The 20,632-nt window shown below is 44.2% G+C and overlaps 1 protein-coding gene across 1 annotated transcript in view; it reads right to left on the bottom strand.

Annotated features, from left to right (window-relative positions):
- The window catches only part of TTN (titin), a 241,644-nt gene that overhangs the window by 179,203 nt on the left and 41,809 nt on the right, over positions 1-20,632 (bottom strand). The window contains exons 43-60 of the mRNA XM_082311459.1: positions 8,726-9,004; positions 7,055-7,618; positions 6,293-6,574; positions 5,915-6,193; positions 5,262-5,540; positions 4,885-5,163; positions 4,475-4,762; positions 4,076-4,354; positions 3,694-3,975; positions 3,308-3,586; positions 2,919-3,197; positions 2,547-2,825; positions 2,141-2,428; positions 1,762-2,040; positions 1,342-1,623; positions 935-1,213; positions 513-791; positions 129-407 (exon numbers count right to left, since the gene is read on the bottom strand). Of these exons, the coding sequence (XP_082167585.1) occupies positions 129-407; positions 513-791; positions 935-1,213; positions 1,342-1,623; positions 1,762-2,040; positions 2,141-2,428; positions 2,547-2,825; positions 2,919-3,197; positions 3,308-3,586; positions 3,694-3,975; positions 4,076-4,354; positions 4,475-4,762; positions 4,885-5,163; positions 5,262-5,540; positions 5,915-6,193; positions 6,293-6,574; positions 7,055-7,618; positions 8,726-9,004 (5,334 nt within the window). The remainder of the gene's footprint in view (positions 1-128; positions 408-512; positions 792-934; positions 1,214-1,341; positions 1,624-1,761; positions 2,041-2,140; positions 2,429-2,546; positions 2,826-2,918; positions 3,198-3,307; positions 3,587-3,693; positions 3,976-4,075; positions 4,355-4,474; positions 4,763-4,884; positions 5,164-5,261; positions 5,541-5,914; positions 6,194-6,292; positions 6,575-7,054; positions 7,619-8,725; positions 9,005-20,632) is intronic.

The raw sequence follows: 20,632 nt of genomic DNA, 5'->3' as shown, positions 1-20,632 counted from the left end.
AACACAAAAAAAAAAAAAAATGGCAAAAGCACACTGATTACCTTCTTGCCTACTTTCACAAAGAGAGATTATTATTTTTTCATTCCCTCCCTGCTGGATTGGTGAATTTGCCAAATGACAATACAAACCTAGCACAGTCAGAACAGCTTCACAGGTGCTACTTCCGAAGTCATTTTCAACCTTAAAACTGTATGTACCACTGTCCTCCTTTGAGACGGGTTCAATCCTGAAACTGGCCACATTGTTTTCAAAGCTCATTGTGTAGTATCTACTGGGCAGGAGCTGTTTGCCGTCTTTGTACCATCTTATTCGGAGCTCTGGTGTCCCAGCCACAGTACACTCTAAAGTCACGGGGTCTCTTTCAGTGACTTTAAGTGATTTAGCCTTTTCTATGATCCGTGCAGGTTCTGTGGTATAAAGTGTATAAAAATGGCAGTTAGCTACACAGATAGGGGACTGACTTTCCAAGTACTCATCAAGGATGAGCTTGAAGGGTCACACCTTGTACACACCTTGTACAAAAAGCAAAGCAAAACACTTCTCCACACCAGACTCATTCTTTGCTTGGCAGGTGTATCTCCCTCTGTGGCTGAGGTTAACATTGGTAAGTTTCAGTGTGGCCACGCTGTTCTCAAAGGTAATATGGTGGTGCTCATCATCTTCTAGTATTTTCTCATCTTTTATCCATGACACAGATAAGGGTTGAGCGCCTGCTACAACGCACTGGAAGAATGCGGTACCCTTCAAAACGCTAGTGACATTCTCCAGCTTCTTGACGAAGGAAGGCGGTTCTGTGGTGTGAGGTTTTGTTTGTTGTTTGGAAGAGAAGTCATGGAAAGGGAAAAGGGGAAAAAGAGATCATATAAAGCCATCCTAGTCACTACGGTTTAGCTAGAGGATGTAATGTTTGGGGTATACTTCCTAGAGGACTGACCTTTCAAGCTGAGCCTTGTGCTGCAAGAACAGCTCCCACCTTCATTTGATATAATACATTGATATTCACCAACATCTGAGACATCACAGTTAGTCACATTAAGAGTAAATACTGATTCTTTGGTGGAGATGGCGTATTTCTTGCTGCTGAACATCTCCTTATTGTTCTTCAGCCACTTCACCTCAAACGGAGGAGTACCAGTCACCTCACACTCGAGTGTGGCCTCCAAACCCTTCACTACCTCGGTGGGTCTCAACTCCCGAACAAATGTTGGAGGCTCTACAAAGAGGAATGAGCGGAAAGTAGATAGTAACCTTGAATGGTTTTGAGGGGAGAAGTCGTCTCCTCTCCCCCATCACCCCAACTATGTGGCATAGCTGGATGAAGACAAGATGTTCAAAACCAACCTTTTACTTTCAGCTCGACGCTGCAGCTCTCACTACCTGCATCATTGTGGGCTTCACAAACATAAATCCCACTATCTGACACTCTGGCTTGCGTGACTTTCAAAGCGGCTAAACCGTCTATGAAGGAGATGCCGTACTTAGCTTGGTCAGTCACTTCGTTCCCATCCAGGTACCATGTGACGCGGATCTCTGGCGTGCCTACTACCTGGCACTCAAAAGTAGTGGACTGTCCTTCACGTAAAGCTACTACAGAAGTTGGCATCTGAATAAATCTGGGGGGCTCTAGAAGATGGACAGAAAAGGTGAGGCTTTATAATATTCAAGGTGGTTTAAAGAAATACAAGGGTTTCTTACCCCCTCCCCCCAAACTGCACAGAAAAATCAGAACCACAAAGATGAGAAGAACGTTGGGTTGCACACCTTTTACAAACAGAGCTGCTTTGCAAGTTGCGGTCCCCACATCATTGCTTATCTGACAAGTGTAGTTCCCGGAGTCAGATGTCCTAGCTGAGAAGAGCTCCAGCACACTAGAAGTGTCATCCTTCCAGACAGATCGATTGGCTCCAGAGAGGAGCTCCTGGCTGTCTTTAAACCACTTTATTTGCAGGGGAGTAGAGCCTTTCACCAGTGCTTTGAACTGAACCCTAGCATTTGGCACAACCTCTTGGGACTGGGGTTTTTCCACAAAATATGGCGGTTCTATAACATGCAAAAAGGAAGAAAGAGGATTACTCTGAGACAGGGGAATTCCAAAGTTATGAATGAGAGACCTAACACAAGACAAAGAAGGAGCTCAAACCTTTGACTGTTAAGAATCCACTGCATTGGTTGCTTCCTGCCTTATTTGTTGCTTCACAGGTGTAAGAGCCACTGTCTGTGCCTTCCAGTTTATTGATTTCTAGAAATGCAGTATTATCATGGAAAGAGTATTTGTGCTTTTCACTTGCTGTTATTTCTTGGCCGTCCTTGTACCACTGGATACTTATAGGATGTGAACCAGACACTATGCACTCCAGGTGGACAAAAGACCCCTTAATGCTGTCCATTTTCTTGAGCTTTTTGGTGAATTTAGGTGGTATAATGAGATCTATCCAAGACAGAGTAAAAAGACAAAGTATGAAATTCAACCTTGATTGCGGCACATGTCAGCTCAGGAGAAAAGAATTTGTATGTAAAAGCAATGACAAAAGAGAGCCCATACACACCTAGGACGTTAATGCTGGCAGAACAGCTACTCCTCCCAACGTCATTATGAACCTCAAAAATGTATTCCCCACTATCTTTCTTTTCTGCATGAAGCACCTTTAGGACTGAGACAGTATCTGTAACACTGATCTTATATTTTGGGCCTAACGTCAGTTCCTTGCCATCTTTGAACCATTTGGCTGTAATATCTTTCGTTCCCGAAAATTTGCACTGCAAGGTTGCTGGGTCTCCCTCAGTCACATCTATTGACACGGCCTTGTCCACGATTGTAGCAGGTTCTGTTGTAAACAAGGAGATAGAGTGTTAAGGGCATCTGTAAAAACCACAAAGGAACCATCTGAGATCACTGCAAGCCTCAGGGTAGGACCAACCTTTGACAGTCAGCAGAGCAGAACACCTCTGAATTCCCGCCTCATTTTTAGCCTGACAGAAATATTTCCCATCATGTTTCAGTTCAATAGACCTCACCAGAAGAGTGGCAACATTGTTCACAAAAGTCATTTTGATATTGTTGTCTTCAATCACTTCATCATTGTCTTTCAGCCAGGACACAGTGATGGGCAAGGAGCCTTTAATAGCAGCCTGAAACACGACTGTGCCCCCTCGAAGGGAACTAATGTTTTCTATCCTCTTCAAGAACTGTGGGGGCTCTGGCAAGAAGAAAGTGGCTATGTAAGTACAGGTCTGGTGCATGACAGTGTGGCATGGAAACCACACTGGGATAAGAGCATGCTAGTGGCATTCTGCACCTTGCACTAACCTTTCAGTGTGACCTCCGAACTGCAGAGGCAGCTCCCAACATCATTTGTTACTCTACACTGATACTCGCCAACATCAGAAGCATCAAACCTGAAAACATGGAGGCTAATCAAAGATTTCTCAATGCTTATTCTGTGCTTCTTACTGCTCCGCACGGGTTTATCATCTTTCAACCAAAACACTTCAAAGGGAGGTGTGCCAAGCACCTCGCACTCCAAAACCACATCAGAATCCTTCAAGACTTCCATGGATTGAAACTCCTTGCTAAAATAAGGTGACTCTACAGTGCAAAAGAGAGAGTACAGTTTTTGTTAATTGTACTTTCAAAGCCTGTAAAACCGCACTGAGTTTAAAGAGACTAACTGGGTGGCTGGATGTCACACACACCTTTGATTGTAACAACACTACTGCAAATATCTTTTCCGGCATCATTTTTGGCCTCACAAATGTATTCCCCACTGTCTTCAGTCTCAGCCTCTGTGAGACGGAGTATTGCCAAGGATTTTGCAAAAGACATCCTGTATTTGTCACTTTCTTTTAGTTCTCTGTCATCCTTGAACCACGTGATTTTAATCTCTGGAGTACCAGTGACTTCGCAAGTCAGCTCAGCGTATCCACCTTTCTTTACCAGATGAGTTGGCTCTAGCTTCTCCTTGAAGGCAGCAGGTTCTGTGGATTTAAGAAGAATGTTCAGGACAAAGAAGGCAAGAGAAAGTGCCACTGGGTCAATCCAGCAGCTGAAAGTTTAAAAGAGAGTAAGAATGCAAACCTTTTACAAACAAGTTTGCACTGCATGTTACTGAACCAGCTACATTGGAGACTTTGCAGGTGTATTTTCCCGAGTCTGTTGGTTTGACTGCATAAAGCTCCAAGTAACTTGCTAATGCTTCTGTCATAATGTAGCAGGCTCCTCCTGTCACCAGCTCAGTATCACCTTTAAACCATTTCACCGTCAGTGGTGTTGTGCCTTTAAACGTGCCTTTGAAACGTACGGTTGATGCAGGCAATACATCTTGGGACTCTGGTTCTACAGTGAAGCTGGGTGGCTCTAGATTGCATTGAAAGGAAACAATTGTCAAGAGTAAGACCCATGGCCTGCACTTTGGGGAAGAAAAGTATTATCACATGAAAAGTAAAACTCCAAGAAATGTAAAACAAATTGCCAAACCTTTTATAAACAAAGTGCTACTGCTGTCTTTGCTACCAGCAGAGTTTGTGGCTCTGCAAATGTAGACCCCAGCATCACTTGCATCTAGGTGTTTTATTTCCAAAGATGCAGAGCCTTCTGCAAAGTGTACTGTGTACTTGGCACTTGAGGTGATCTCAGTGTCCTGCTTAAACCAAGAGACGGTCATTGGAAGAGAGCCTGAAATTTTGCAGTCTAGGCGGCACGAGGTGCTAACGATGCTGTCAATATTCTTCAGTGGTTTAGTAAAGAAGGGAGGGAGAGTGCGATCTGTTGAGAGTGAAAAAAATGAAAGAAACCACACATGAGCAAAACGGGCACGCAGTTCTGCTTCTGGCTCTGTTGGGCTCAGAGCACAGTAGCAGGGCTCTTTGCAAAGCGTCAGTACCAACCTAGCACAGTGAAGCTGGTAGTACAAGAGCTGATGCCCACATCATTGGATATCTCAAAGGTGTACTCGCCACTGTCCTGCATTTCAGTGGCATAAAACTTGAGCTGGGCAATGTTATTTTTAAAGCTGATCCTATATTTTTTGCTGGCAGGTAGTGGCCTTCCATCTTTGAACCATTTGGTTTTTAGCTCTGGAGTGCCTGTGACAGTGTACTCCAAAATGGCTGGTTCCCCTGCAGTTACTTGGATCATTTCTGATTTTTCAATGATTTTGGCAGGTTCTACAACAGAATTAAACAACTGGTGTTAAGGACAAAAAGAAATTGCTCTTCCTCTCAGGTGGGAGACAATGCGGGGATCACAGCACTACTCCACTGACCTTTCACTGCTAGTTCACCAAAGCAGGACTGACTTCCTGCATCATTCTCAGCCACGCAGGTATATTTACCACCAGAGCTCAGCTGGACACCGGTAATTTGCAGCGTTGCTAGACCGTGTTCAAATGTCACTCTCACTTTGTTATCATCTTGAATAACGTCTTTGCCCTTCATCCACATCACAGAAATAGGCTCTGACCCTTTCACCACAGCCTGTAACGTAATACTATCTCCAGCCAGAGCTGTCACATTTTCAATTTTCTTAACAAAAGATGGTGGTTCTATTTCAAAGAAAAGAGACAAGAAGAAATGCTCATCTGCTACCACATCATCCCATGAAATCTGCTGCTTAAAGATAGTTTTATGAGACAGTATGTGCAGTACCCAGCACAATTCAGCTAAAGAGCAGGCAAGAAGAGGAGCTGCATTCCCCAGCTGGAAGCTAATGCATGACCCTTTAAGCTCAACGTCCTTCAAATTCACAGGTTTGACACCAGATAAGAGTTAAGATATACACAGAATTTTAAGAGAAGAAGAAGATACTCTCCCTCCCCACCCTCCCTAGCCACCCACAAATCCAAAGAAAAGATAGTTTAAGAAATGAGAGGTTCTTGCCAATCCCTTCAGTAAGTGGAGTTTTCTCTCTCCCACTGACCTTTCAAGATGTATGTTGCACTGCATATGCACTTCCCGACTTCATTAGCAATGACACACTCGTATTCACCAACATCCGCACTATTAAATGAGGACACCTCCAGAGAAATAACAGCTTTCTGAGAGGTCAACCTGTATTTTTTACTACTGCGAATCTGTTTCTTGTCTTTGTACCAGCTAATCTCAAACGGTCCAGTACCAGCAACCTCACACTGAAGAACGGTGTTTGTTCCCTTCACTACCTCTGCTGGTTCAAGTGTTCGGATGAAAGACGGAGGCTCTATAAAAGCAGTGAGAAAGAGTTAGTCACCCATGCAAAAAAAAAAAGGAAGGGAATGTTTTTCTCAAGAATGGACTGGCAGCAGCAAGAATAACAGACCTTTGACAACTACTTCAGTGATGCAGCTGTCACTTCCAACCTCGTTTACAGCTTCACATGAGTAGCTCCCACTGTCATCAACTTTCACCTCAAAAATATCTAACACAGCCACAGAATTAACAAAGGACATCCTGTGTGTGTTGCTTTCACGGATTTCCTTATTGTTCTTGAACCAAGTAACCTGGATTTCAGGAGACCCTTTGATTTTGCATTGAAGGCGTGCAGAGTCACCTGGGGTCAGTAAATAAGACGGATCGACCTTCTTCACAAAGGATGGTGGTTCTAAAAATGGGAAGAAAAGGGGAAGAAATAGGGAAGAAAAGGGAAAGAAAGGGGGAAGAAAAGGGAAAGAAAGGGGGAAGAAAAGGGAAAGAAAGGGGGAAGAAAAGGAAAAGAAAAAAAGGAAAGAAGGGTGAAATACAAAGCTTTGAAAGATTGGTTCCCAGCGCAAGAACAAATCACTACTTCAGAAAAGATCAGCATAGCCTTTGCTGAGTTGCAGTTCTTATATTTTCTCTTGCCCTCTCCATCCATCTGTCCCCTGCATGCAGGAGGAATTCTTGGATCTGGCTGGTGAAAGAAATATTGAAGCAACACACAGAGCACCAAATGCAGCAGGGTGAGCAAGAGGTGAATGAACCTGATGGCAGGTCTGAGAAGAGTTCATAGCATGATTTCAGCCCAAAGAAGTCTTTTGCCTGCAAAAGAAGAAATGGGGAACCCAAGAAGAGCAAAGGTAAAGGGGGTGTAGGACCATCTTACCTCTGACTGTGACACTGGCAGAAGAGGAGCTGCTTCCCGCCTCATTTGAGGCAGTGCACACATAATGGCCTGAATCCTTGAGCTTAGCTAGAGGAATCTCAAGCGAGGCTATTTTGTCTTCAAAGTAAATCTTATAATCTTTGCCTGGAGGAATTTTGTTTCCATCCTTTGTCCACCATACTGTTACTTTCCTGTCTTCATCTACCTGACATTCAAGACGTATTTTTTTATTGACTGCTGACTGCACTGACTGCAAAACCTTAATGAAGTGGGGCTTGTCTATAATGACCATTTCAGCCTGGCATATGTCAGCCCCAAACTTGTTGGAAGCTTTGCAAGTGTAAACCCCTCTGTCACTGGTGGTGAGAAGGGAAATTTCTAACACATGTTTATTTTCCACTTTGGAGATCTTGTGGTGGTCTGAAGGTGAAATGGTCGTGCCATCTTTCTGCCAGGCGACGTCGATGACTGGAGTGCCGGAAACAGTACACAGGAACTTGGCACTTTTGCCCACAAAAGTAGTGATAGATTCAGGTCTGGTAAGAAACGTTGGCGGAAATGCTTCTGCAAAACAAAGGGGTTCAATGTTATCCAGAGGTGAGGACCAGAGCTTATGCTCTTTCTCCACATTTGCCAGGGATGGAGAGCAAGAGGGGCCAGTTTGTCACTGGACACTCTTAAGCAAAAGAAGCTAGCAGTGAAGGAGATAAGAGATGTTAAAGATGGTGAATTTTGGCTTTTGGTTTGGTACTTCTTGGGTCTGTATATTGCTCCAGAGCTTCAAGGCATTTTGAATCTCTGGACCAATGTACAAACGAAAGGAAAATAAACCAAAAGCCAGAACTTCCTCCCCCAAGACTGACATGTTTGTGCACCATTCCCTCAAGATGGACAAGTTTGCATACATTTTGTAGTTTATGTATCTTTCTTTAGTCTCCAGCATCTGGCACTTAGCAAAGACCACATAAAGACTCCTCCCACAAAGAGAAAAGTCAGAGTGAAAAAATCACCATACACTGAAAGTCCAAAAGATGGTGTTTGGTTGTTTGGGTTTTTTTTCAGAAAAAAATAAAGAAGAGAATGGTATAGCTCTCAAAAGACAAAAAAGGTTGCAAATTGAAACAGCTTAAAACTTTCTTTTGTTTGTTTAAGAAGATCTATTTCCCCAATCACACAGAATTCCCCTCTGGCCATGGCACACAGGTGTTCAGATACGCATAGCTGCATAGCCTGCCTTACAAGTATAGCTGCAGGATAAACATAGGGTGCTAGGATAAACGCACAGTGATTATTACACCAAAGAAATCAGATTTAGAAGTGTATGTTTTCTTGTTGTGTGGAAGTTAAATAAACCTTCTTCAAGAATGTATTCACAAACCAATCCCATTCTGTTGAGAATCTAGTTCCTCCCACTCTCTCTTTCCCCCTTCTTTCTTCCCTTCTGAAACTTTTTCACACTGATTCCCTTTTCTAGGTACAGAAAGCACCTACAAGCAGCATTCTCAAAAATTATTCCTTCTCTGTTCTTGTGCCTGCCAAAATTAGTTATGGATTATGTATAACAATGGCAATCAAGAGCCCTACCATAAACATTTCTAAGTATAGCAGTGAAAGCATTACAATATACCAAGATATTTAACGGAGAAGTGGTGCTTGGAAGTCTGTACTTACCAGTTACTGTTAAAACGGCTGTAGAGCTTACACTGCCATGCTGGTTGGAAGCCTTACAGCTGTACTCTCCATAGTCAACAACTTGAGGCCTCAGGATCTCCAGTGTGGAGAGGTAGTTGGAGGTACGAATGGAATATTTGTCCCCATCATATATCTCTCGTCCGGCTTTGTACCACTGGAACCTGACATTGGGAGCAGTCTCTACCTCACAGGTAAACTTGGCCACGTGATTTACAGCCACCTCCAGAGATTCAAGCCTTCTCCTCAGGATCGGTGCAACTGAAATCAGAAGCAGAGACTAACTCAAAGCCCTGCCTGCTGACATTCTGAAAAGTAACAGTGAAGTGACTGACTGAAAAAAAAAAAAAAAGGTGATTTACTTGCAATCCACATAAAGTGACTGTAAAAGAAAAAAATATCTGTAAGAAATTAAAGCAATACACAGGCTCGGTGGGCAGACAGTGTTACGGTGCATAATGACATCAGGAAACACAGTGGTGATACTGGAAAAACAATGTGCAATAGCAATGCACAATAACAATGTGATACAAACATATGCCACACTATCCTGGAGCTGTAAGAAATTATGGTGTGAATGAGAAATTGTGCTAAAACTGTGCAATGACTCTAAAGATTGAGAGAGTGTGCAGCAGTGAGAAAAGTGGGAAGAGCAGGTCCACTTCACAGGCAACAATGGGAAGAAGCGGTAGGGAGTGAGATACACCTTGTCCTGACTGTGTTTGTGTGTTAAGAACAGGAAGCAACAAAGTTCCTGACAAAAGACTGGGGTGAGGGAAGTGAGAGACTTTGCGGTGTGGTAAAAGGAGACCATAAATCCAGAAAGAAAGGGGGCCCTCTGATTAGCGGCATGATGGTATTAATATTGTATCTGTATCCAAAGATACCGACACATAGTAGGGCAGTTTCATTAGTAGAGCAGTGTATTAGAAAGGCAGTATTTTATCCCCATAATCCAACCTCTTTTAACAACTGTGAGTTTTGCTGCTGTTGCTCTTTTTCCACCTTGATTCAGCGCCTCACAGGTGTACTCTCCTTGGTGAATCTCCCCACACGCTTTGCTTATTACTAGTGTGTACGTGTCCTGATCTTGCAAACACTTGAATTTGTCGCCTGAAGACACCAGTTTACCCTCAAAATACCAGCTCACCTCTCTGACATTTGTTATGACAGACACCAGACTGACAGTCTCCCCTTCGTCCACAACAGTGTCGACCAGTTTGCTGTGTATGATGGGATAACTCTCTTTGCCCAGCTTATCCTCTATCTTCCCAGCTCCAGTTTCCAGACCCTCTTTGCCCTCTTCTTCACATATTTCTTCCCTTTTCTCCTTCCTTTTCAGTGTTTCTGTGGGTGTCTCAATGGGAACACCTGCAGAGGCTACATCAGCAGTGGCTGCAGCTGCACCCACATCCTTGATTTGACCATGCCCAGTCACAGTGTTGATTACTTGTGCAGACAAAGACTGCTCCAGGGGTATTTCTGCCTCCATAGTCCTCTCAGCCTGCTGGGGCTCCAGCTCAGATGTTTCATCATAGTATTTTCCTGAGAGAAGTGGACTGGGATGGACAGGCAATGCTTTAGATTTTTCTTCTGTCAAGAGATGTTTTTCTTCACAAATAAGAGAATAGAAAGCCTCCTTCAAGACTGTTTTCTGGTCAGCTGTCTGAATGCTGACTTCTCCCAAGGAGACTGGGATTTCTATGAGACTGAGTCCTCCCGTGGTCACAACATAGGTGCATAGGGTGTGTTTACGTTCCTTCGTAATGTTTATTGTCTGTACTTCAACATTTTCTTTATCAGCCAACCATTCTGAAAACAAGAGGTTTTGCTCACTTACCACTGCAGCTTTCAGTGCATTTCTAATCTGAGCCTTTATGTCTAAGTTGCAGCTCTTGGGAACCTGAGCAATGAGCTGGCTCTCTTTGTTGAGAACTTGGCTTGGCTGGAGCTGGTGAGTGTACATTGTTTCATGGGGTTGTCTTCCTGCCCTTGGATGCTGCCTAAGTGGGCTGGCAAGATCGATGACATGTTCCTCCTCCAGGGGCTGGTTTTCTTCTAGCAGCAAGGGAAATCTCACAGCCTGTCCCTCATGGATTCTTGCAGCAAAATCTTCCTCTGCTGCTTCCAGGGAAGAAATGTTCTCCAGGGGGACAGCTTGGCCCTCAGTGAAGGCCAATTCAGAGGGAAATCTGGGTTCAGCCTTCAGCTCACCTTGCATTGCCTGAAAGCCCTCAAGGACCTGCATGTGGTCACCATCTATGGCACAGCTCTCAGTGGTGCTTGACACATGTAGAAGGGCTTGGGAAGCTTCTGTCTTCAGAGCAGCCATTTGCTCTGCTGTCTTGGGGATGACTTGCTCTTTGGGCAAGAGTATCTGTGCAGCCACAGTCCCAAGGTAGCCCGGCAGTTGTGTCTCCATCGCTGCTGCAGGCATGACATCCTGGGGGCCAGCAGGGAGGGTTTGCAGTGGCTCTGCCAGAAGCCTGCTGGTCTCTTCTGTTGTGGCTACCTGTGCGAGCATCTCTTCAACACTCTGTGCAGCCAGGCAGGCCGGTGGCAGGCCAGGCAAAATGTCCTCCCTGGGCAGCACGTGCTCTGCCTGGCTTGTTTGGAGCTGAAGGAGGGCCGGGGGCTCCCTCATGGCCTCAAGGCTGAGTGCTTCTTCCATGGCAGGAAGCTCGCCAGTCTCCTCGTAGGAGAGGGGGCTTTGGTCCTCTGCCACCGCAGAGTGCCGCAAGGCTGGACTCTGCCTGCGCACAGCATGCTCCTCAGGCAACACAAGGAGCTCAGCAGAGCATGTGGCCTCGCCCAGGGCACTCACCGCTCTGCACGTGTAGAGACCACTGTCCTCCTCCATGCACTCCCGCACTGTCAGGGAGCCCGAGCCGTTGGGGTGGTGAACTACAGAACGACGCACATCAGAGAAGACCTGCTCACTGCCCTTGAACCACTGCACATTGGGGCATGGCTCCCCAGCCACGGTGTACTCAAAGATTGCGGTGAAGCCCGGTGCACATCGCACGCTGTCCGGCTCCCTGGCAAAGCAAGGGACCCCCGGTGTCCGCTGCCGCACATGGAGGTGGGCACTGCATGTGATCTCACCATGTACATTGCTGGCCACGCACATGTACTCACCCTCATGCTGCACACCCACATATGATAGGATGAGGCTGTGGTCATTGCCAGCAAACACTAACTTACAGTCTGTGGATGAGGTTAGCTTCATACTGTTGAAAAACCACTGGATTTTGGGTGTGGGGCTGCCAGTAACGGTAACAGAGAGCCTAGCTACATCTCCCTGCCAGACTTCAACATTTGACACCTGTTTGAGGAAAACAGGGGCTTTGCCCCCCTCCTCCATTTTCATCTTTGCTTTGCTGGAATAAACTGGTTTTTCAGGCTCAAATTCAAGTGTTTTCTCTCTATCAGGCAATTGAAGGCCGCTGCTGTAGCCTTCACTTCTTCCTTCCTCAGAAGACACAATAATAGAGCTAGCGATGTCTGTATGGAAAAAAATTGTTTAGTTTTACTAGAACGTTTAAGAGAACACTTGTAAATAGCAATAAACAGTGTTAGTGCAACTATTTTTGTATATCTGGAGGCTTTCTCAATACTGTACAACAATTAACAATGAACATGAGGTCCTCTTACTGTCAAATACACACCTGCCAAAATCAGCAAGACATGCTGTGCTGTCAGGTTACTTATGAACTTCCCATCTGGATCAACATGGGTGTCTCTTTAAACCTGACATCACAGTATGGGTTAGACATACCCCCAGGGTGTACAGTGCAAGTCACACTCAGCAACATTGGTGCATTTCACAAATATAATTAAAGTGTATGTGCCATACATATTTGTATGTACACTCATACAAACAAGTACAGCAGAGCAGTGCTAAGACCCTGGTTTAATTCAAAATACCAAGAAAAGGCAGAATGCCAAAATTAGGATTGGAAAAATAACACAAACTTTTCAGTGCACAACCTTTTTTCTGGTCCAGTTAGTTCATGTCTTTCAACTCTTAACTTTTGTCTAACACACTAAGATATCACCTCTCCCTTACCAGCTTTGTCCTGTTTTTGTCATTAGACCCTTATGCTTACACCACCATTATTACTAAAGTAATGAGTTTACACCCTTGATTTAATGGCATTGGTTTCAATCTCTGCTTTTAAACTCCTCCCTGTCACAATGTTACATATTAAAACTCCCACAATACGAGAGAAAAAGAGGACAGAACACTTTAAGGTTTTTCTTTTTCTTGCCTTTGTGAATTTAGACATGTGTTGGACCACTTTGTTCTAATGGTGGTTTAAAAATGAGAGGAAGCAGACATCAGGAACATGTTATTCTCTGCAGACGCTTGACACTAGAAACATCAGTGAAATCTGAGACTTCTAGGAACGGAACAAGCCATCCATGAAAAGCACGGCGCAATGAAAACTTTCAGAAATCAAATCCTGTTGTCCTCACTGAGTCAAGTTTGCTCAGTTAAGGCCCACAGTATCTGATGCTGGAAAGATATGAGAGTTGTTTAGAAGAATAAAAGAAGTGTGAGTGGATAAATGTCTCCAGGCACTCTAATGGTGAACCTTGAGAAGTCTCTCAGTTACAGTGTCTTAAATTCCAAAACTTATTGTGAGATAATTTTTGCTACACTCCAATAACAACTATAAAGAAGAACAGAATATGCCATACACAATTCTTTCTCCTTGGTTTTAGCAATTATTAATCTTGCCACAAATACCATAAAATACATGATATAGCACAGTGCATACAGTGATTAACTGCAGAGAAGAGATGTTTATGTAAAAAAAAAAAAATTACACCAGTCCTTCAGTATTACCTACCAGCCTTGTTAAAACAGTAGGGCAGTTTCCCCAGAAATACAATGTGCTAGTGAAGTTGAGAATGGGTGGCAGAATTGGGCCTATAATAAAGTATAAAAATTACAGAGTGGAGCCTCTGCTAACACACGAGAATGCTTTATATACAGGAGTGTGGCAAAAATTAATGTGCTTTTGTGTATTCCTGGATATTTATGACAGAAAAACTATACAGATACTTTTTCATGTTTTAGCTATGTCTGTGAAATGAATAAAGTATGAGAAGCGACGGACTTAAATCATTTACGTATTTATTTCACAAATTAACCATACATGTTAACATTCAATACACATTGATGACAAACAAACATAATTCATCCTTTTTTTGAGATACTTCATTTGTAGAAATGCAGACGACACTAAACCTGACAATGAAATTGTGAGTTTTGTAATTCCTATGAAAGCACAAAATTTTGAAGAGAGATGGTCAATCATGGCTCTAAACTATACCAGTTGCCCCAGGGTAAGTTTATTCAAAACTAGCATTACTCCAGATTTATATCATTGAAGCTTAGATGAGACTTTGTTTCTCCATAAGCACATGATAGTGCTCCTGGTTAATGTATGAAACTTAAAACAAGACTCTTAAACTTACATAAACCACAAACACTACGATACAGGTAGAGATAAAGATGTTTGGCCATATATTTCAGATGCGAACATGAACTTGGACCTGTTTGGCTTATGGCTTCAAAAACAAGTTATGGGCCTGTTTCTACTAAAAATTTCAGTTCATTTACATGCAAATTAAACACACATCATAATTGCTTAGGACCTAACCAAAGGGCCTCTGACCCCTTAGGCTTTGGACCTAAAAGACCTACATGTCACAGCCGATGTGTAGCATCAGACAATTCATACCAGCTTTCCTAGGGTCCTCTGCTGTCTAATGAATCAGTTAGTGCTACACATCTACGCAAGGAATGGATTAAGGACACATCATGAAACAATTCTTTCCCAGCACAATGTTGGGTCAGACACTCATGCGTCTCTTTCCTACCACCATTACCAATGAGAAATCACAATTATCTCTGCCTTTTAACATCATACAAATCTTAAATATTTATCGTGGGGTCATGACTGGGAAGAAGCTGAAGTGACACGCTGGTATTAGCCTAACCACTCCAATCATTTTCCCCGTGTACTGGTGTCGTGGTCACTGGGTCATTAGAACTTGCCACTCCTGACTCTAAGTTTATATTGGGCAACACAATTGGGCAAAGTGAATCTTTTGATCAAAAATTACTATCCCAGGTGAATGATGGGATAATCTTAAAGATTATTGAGTTTTTGAGGCATGCTGACCTCAATGTGAGGACACATCAAACTCAGAAATAAGAACATGCATGAACATAACTGAAGGTACTATAGGAATAGTTCTTTTATGCTTAAAATCACCATGCTCCTTAAAGCAGTTTGCAAGGCAACTGACAGTAACTTGTCAATAACTGGAAGAACCTCATGAACGGGTAATCAAAGTAAAAATAATTTTTGCTTAGGGTTGTTGAACTCAAGGTTTCGCCTTGGCATACAGGTAACTGGAAAACTGGCACATGCATTAGAGAGTTATTTAACTTCTGACAAACATTAATTAATAACTGTCATACTTTTAACATATTTTCTTAATCAATTGATCATTGTTTATGTAAGACAGATTTAGTTCTGATTTAATTATGTCAGCTACTGCTGATTCTGCTTCCTAAATATTAGCATTATTTAAAATACAAAAATATATACTCACATTGAGAACATTAATGTAAAAATCTCTTCTGCTGAGAAAATGCTACAGATAACAATTGAATGTATTCTACTTATTTCTGGTCATCTTGACACATAACACACTTAACTATTACTAATTAAAAAAAAAAAGAAAAAAGGAATATGTAGAGATTTAGTTCTAATGTGAAACAAGAATACTGCATAAAAATCTCTCACTTTTGTACTACTGTGTATTTTTTATGAATGACACCGGAATACGGGGACAACCAAAACTATTTTAATGAATTTACAGTTACATCATTGATTTATTATGCTCCCCCTCCTTTCCTTTTAACTTCTAAAGATACAGTACAAAATATGTTTTCACGTTTATTACTTGGTAATAGAGAAAAAAAGTCCTGTTCAGTCGCTACTAATGCAAAACTTTCATTTTCTTCCCCTTGTGTTGCTTTTCTTTGCAACAGCATAATTCCATTGACTTAAAAAAAAAAAAGGCATTTAATTCCATGAGTCAGTACAATGAAGCCCACTGATGTTAAGAATTTTGCAGTGATAGAAACTGTAAACACAGGATTTGAATCAGTGAGACTTACATGTTCTGACACAACATTGTGAGAATGGGGAATATCAATTTAAGGAGTTCTTTCACAGAACTATATCCAAACTAAACAGCAAGCATAAGTTAGTATTCCATACCTTTAGGTTACAGGAAAAAAGTGGTTTCTACATTTTCAGGTGATTTCTAACCTACATAAAACAATAATGATCGCACTGTTACAGACACACAGGAATATGTACACTATACGTACAGGTTAGTCCTACATAAATGAGTGTCAATTAAAATATCTTTACAAGAATGAGTAAGGAGCTTGGAAGGAGCCTGAAATATACCTCGGTGCAGAAAGTGTGCACAAGACTTATGCACAGATTAAATCTCACTTAAATTCCCCAACGAAGGCAAGTTTAAGTGAGACAGAAATATGCCCACATAGAGTGGTTTTCATCCCTAAAGAGATGAAAAACAATGCCCCTAAAATGAGTGCTGCATTTTTACCTGCAGCGAACAACAGCATAAAAACATTTAGTGTTTCAAAAGAGACTCTGAAACAAATTATGGAAATTTAGTATAATGTTAACACAGCACAAGTCTCAGCAGTTCCTGCCCTGTTAGTAGCTATACATTTGTATTGCCCACTGTCACTTTGCATCAGGTTTTCAATAGTAAGGCTATGAGAACCCCCCTGTTCTTCCTGCGCACAGTACCTGTCCCCTTCCAACAACACCCCATCCTTGTACCAGTGGACACTTGGGTGGGGGGAACCGATCACAAGACACTGGAAACATGCGGAGGCACCTACAAATGTACTGTAGTCAGAAATGAGCCTCAGAAATTTGGGAGGGGCATCTGTAACCTGGAATTCAAATCTGCAGCTCTCTGAGTCCTCTGCCATAAACTCAACTCGTTCCTCTTGGGACGGCTCTGCAAACACATCAAAACTAATGTTGACACACTTGTCCCCTTCCACTTCCTGCGTTTGTTGAGTCACCGCAAGTAGTCGGATCGCTTTCTCTGAGTCGTCTATGTGCGGCTCGAACTCAAACTCCAGCTCTATTTCTGACTGGTCACCCGGGCTCACAGTCTTATTCAAAAGCAAGTCACACTCCTGGGGCCTGTGTGGTTCACTGCCTGTGATTGTCTCACTGCTCGCCGTAGCACTTGCTCCCTGCTGAGCCATGACTACAAGGGAGCCTTTGCACGTTGCTTCTCCCAGCCTATTGACTGCCCGACAGTGATACCAGCCACCATCAGAAGGACTTACATTTTGGACCTTCAGACTGTGAAGTCCTTCCTTCTGACTCAGAACATACTTCCCTGTGGCAGGTGTCACACAGGTGTCACCTCTGAACCACTGCACTACTGGGACAGGAGTACCTGTTACCACACACTCAAACACTACCTCCAAGCCTTCTGTCACCTCGACATCTGCAAAGGGCACAGCAAAGCGAGGAGGCATTTCAGTTACTTGGAAATCAATTTTTACATCCTCATTCTCCTCTGTGGCCAGGCCTGCATCTTGCTCCAACAAGGCAAGTGGAAGGACATCCAGGGAAACCACCATGCTCTTCTTATCTGGGCTAAACTCAGGACTGGTTATGATTTTGACCTGCTTCTCAAACTCCTTCACCTCATTTTCATCCAGCTCCACTTCCAGGAGGATTTCCTGTGGTGAAGGTGACCTTGAAGATGTGTTTTGCTCCAGGTCAAAGTGTATAACATGTTGGTGGGTGACAGGCGGTGGCAGTGCTAGTGACCGCCCATCTTCAGACAAAACTTCCACCTGTGTGATACTTTTAGCTTCCCCGACAATGTTCACTGCATGGCACAGATACTGTCCTCCATCGGCTTTCTGGACATTAGTGATCTCCAGCGTGCATTTGTCCCCATCCTTCTCTATCCGCACTCTCTCATCCAGCTCCAATAGAGATTTATTATGATACCACTTCACCCCTGGCTTGGGCACACCAACCACCTCGGCCACAAAGCTCAGTGTGCTGCCCTCATACAGCCTTCTCCTGCTCAACCCCTTGAGGAATGCAGGTGGCATGTCCCTGCCTGATGGCTCCAGGGCTTCACAGGGGGTCCTAAACACCTCAGCCTGTGGTTGCTCTAGAGGCTGCTGCCTTCTTTCACAGAGTGGGAGCATGACCAGGGCGTCCATATACTCCCCGGTGGGTGTCCGGTAGCGCTCTGGTGGTGTGCTGTCCCCTGATGCAGAGCAGGGTCCCTCAAAGGGTGTGAAGTAGCGCTCTGAGGGTGTGTTGCATTTTGAACCCTCAGAGGGTGTGGAGTAGTGCTCAGGTGGTGTGCTGTACACTGAGCCTTCAGATGGTGTGGAGTAGCGCTCGGGCGGCGTGCTGTACCCTGAGCCTGCAGATGGTGTGGAGTAGCGCTCAGGTGGTGTGCTGTACCCTGAGCCCTCAGACGGTGTGGAGTAGTGCTCAGGTGGCGTGCTGTATCCTGAGCCCTCAGATGGTGTGGAGTAGCGCTCAGGTGTGCTGAGCGGTGTGTGGTAGGATGCTGATGAAGCAGTTTCAAAGATCTCCACTGAGGAGGGAGGTGTGTAAAAGCGGTCCGAATCAGGTGACTCCTCTCCGCTCCCACTCTCCAGCTCTATAGACATTTCTGACTCAGGAGAGAAGGGCCGGGCAAGTTCCTGTTGGTTGTTGTAATAGTCGTAAACCATGCTGAAGGTAACCTCTTCCACTTCCAGTGAAGTGATGGTCTCTCGTTGCTCCTTCTGAACTGTCCCTTTGAGATCTGGAGTTTCCTGCATCCCAGTTGACCTTAAATAATTGGCCAGGGACAAATCAGGCTCCAGCTCTGAGGCTTGAACAGCACTGGGCTCTGAACCTGCAGAAATATCCTCCCCTTCTCCATCCAGGCTATTTTCAGAGGCTTCTTCAGTGGGAGTCCTCTTCTTGCCCCAAGACTCCTTCCTTTGCTCCTTCTGTGCCACAGGATCATCCGTTATTAAACCAAGTAAGAGTTGCCCAAAAGAGAAGCCCTTTGTTGTGTTTGGTTCCTGTTGGGTGTCCCTGAACATCTCCTCAGGGGATTCTGGGCTTTCTATCTTCTCACAGGTGGAGCTGCTCATTCCTGTCTCAAAGACCTTTTCTATCCCAGAACCTTCTTCCTCCTCAGCCTTATGCCCAGCCTGGGGTTTCTTTTCATGTGCAGCTTTTTTCAAGTCGATGATGAAGCTGTCACTCTGAGAGTCTGTGGTCTCCAGTCGTTCCCCACTCTCCCACACATGTGTTTCCTGCACTCCTCTTTGGAAATCTGCTGTGGACTCCACCAGAAAACTATGAGTTCGTCCCTCAAGTGAATCCTCCCCACAGACACTCACCTCTGACTCATTAATTTCTTCAGCAGAAGATCCCTCTTCAGAAGATATTATGATGCTGCCAGGGTCCCCATTAGGGATTTGCAAATCAGCCCTTCTGATTTCTCTTGGCTGTGCCTCTTCCTGGGCACTGACCTCCTCCTGCTGCATCCTGTAGGCCTGACGCAGCTCCTCACTTGGAGACGTCTCTTCCACAAGCACATCATTTTGGTGCACAGGAGGGATGATCCCAGTCACTCCTACCTCCACACTCTCCAGAGCTGTGGGAGTTTGTGTCTGTTCTATGTCCACAGTCTCTGCAGCTGGGAAAGGCTCCACAAACTTCTTCAGATCAAATGTGATATTGGTCTCATCGGTCTCAGATGGCAACAGCTGCTCTTTGAAATGCACTTCTTCTAGGTGAACCTCAACTTCCTCAGTAAAATCCTGACCTGAGTTCTCTATGCCAGGAGGAGTAAGGATGAGATCCAAAGAAGAGTTGCCTGCATCAGATTCCATTTCTTGCAGCATTTGTCCATCACTGTGCATTTCCCAGTGTGCAGCATCCCCAGCATCAATCATTTCTTCTTTACAGAGATGGTTATCAACCTCGATGTCCTGTTCAATATCAACTGATCTTTCTTGTTCCTTGGCCTCTTCCTCCTGTTGCTCTTCTGTACAGAAGTCAAAGCCAAACTGCTCCTTTGTGGGTGTGCTTGCAATATTGTCCTGTAGGTAGGGCACACTGGGCTCTTCTACAAGAGGCACATCAGGAGACATTGCCTCCCAGGCAGTGACATTGCTCTCCTCCGTGTAAACATCACTCCCTTCTTGCACTACAGGCGGTATAGGAATGAAAAATTGTGAATCCTCACACTCCCTTGCCAGAGCAGACCGCTCAGAGGCATGTGTTTGCCCTTTCACTTCCATAAATGGCGACTTCAAGATCTCCCAGGACAGAGCATCTGTATGTGGTACCACCTTGTCTCCTTCAGCCTCCAGCTCCTCTGAAAAGTGACCTGAGTCCTTGGCCACCAGTTCATGCTCTTCTCTGGACATGCTGGGGTGCAGCTCAGTGGCATCAATTCCAAAGCTGTGTTCCTCGGATACAGCTTTTTCCCTGTGCTCCCTCATCTCAGAAATACCATCTGTATCCCTCATACTTTCTTCTGTATAACCTGTTTCTTGCCTTGCATAAGCTTCCATGATATCCAGCACCATCGTTTCTTCCATCTCACTTTCCCTGAAGTGAGGAGTTTTCTCACACTCCTCTTCCAACTGCTCACCAGGAGATGGAGACATCCTCAGAGACCAGGATAGGTGGTCTTCCTCTTCCTTGGAGCATGTGATCTGTTCCTCTTCATCCTTCCCAAGGGTGCTGAGGCCTTGGAGGT

Source organism: Platalea leucorodia (assembly GCF_965183815.1).
Source record: "Platalea leucorodia genome assembly, chromosome: 5".
Classification (NCBI taxonomy): Eukaryota; Metazoa; Chordata; class Aves; order Pelecaniformes; family Threskiornithidae; genus Platalea; species Platalea leucorodia.
The sequence above is the reverse complement of the archived record's forward strand: the minus strand, read 5'-3'. Positions and strand labels throughout refer to the sequence as shown.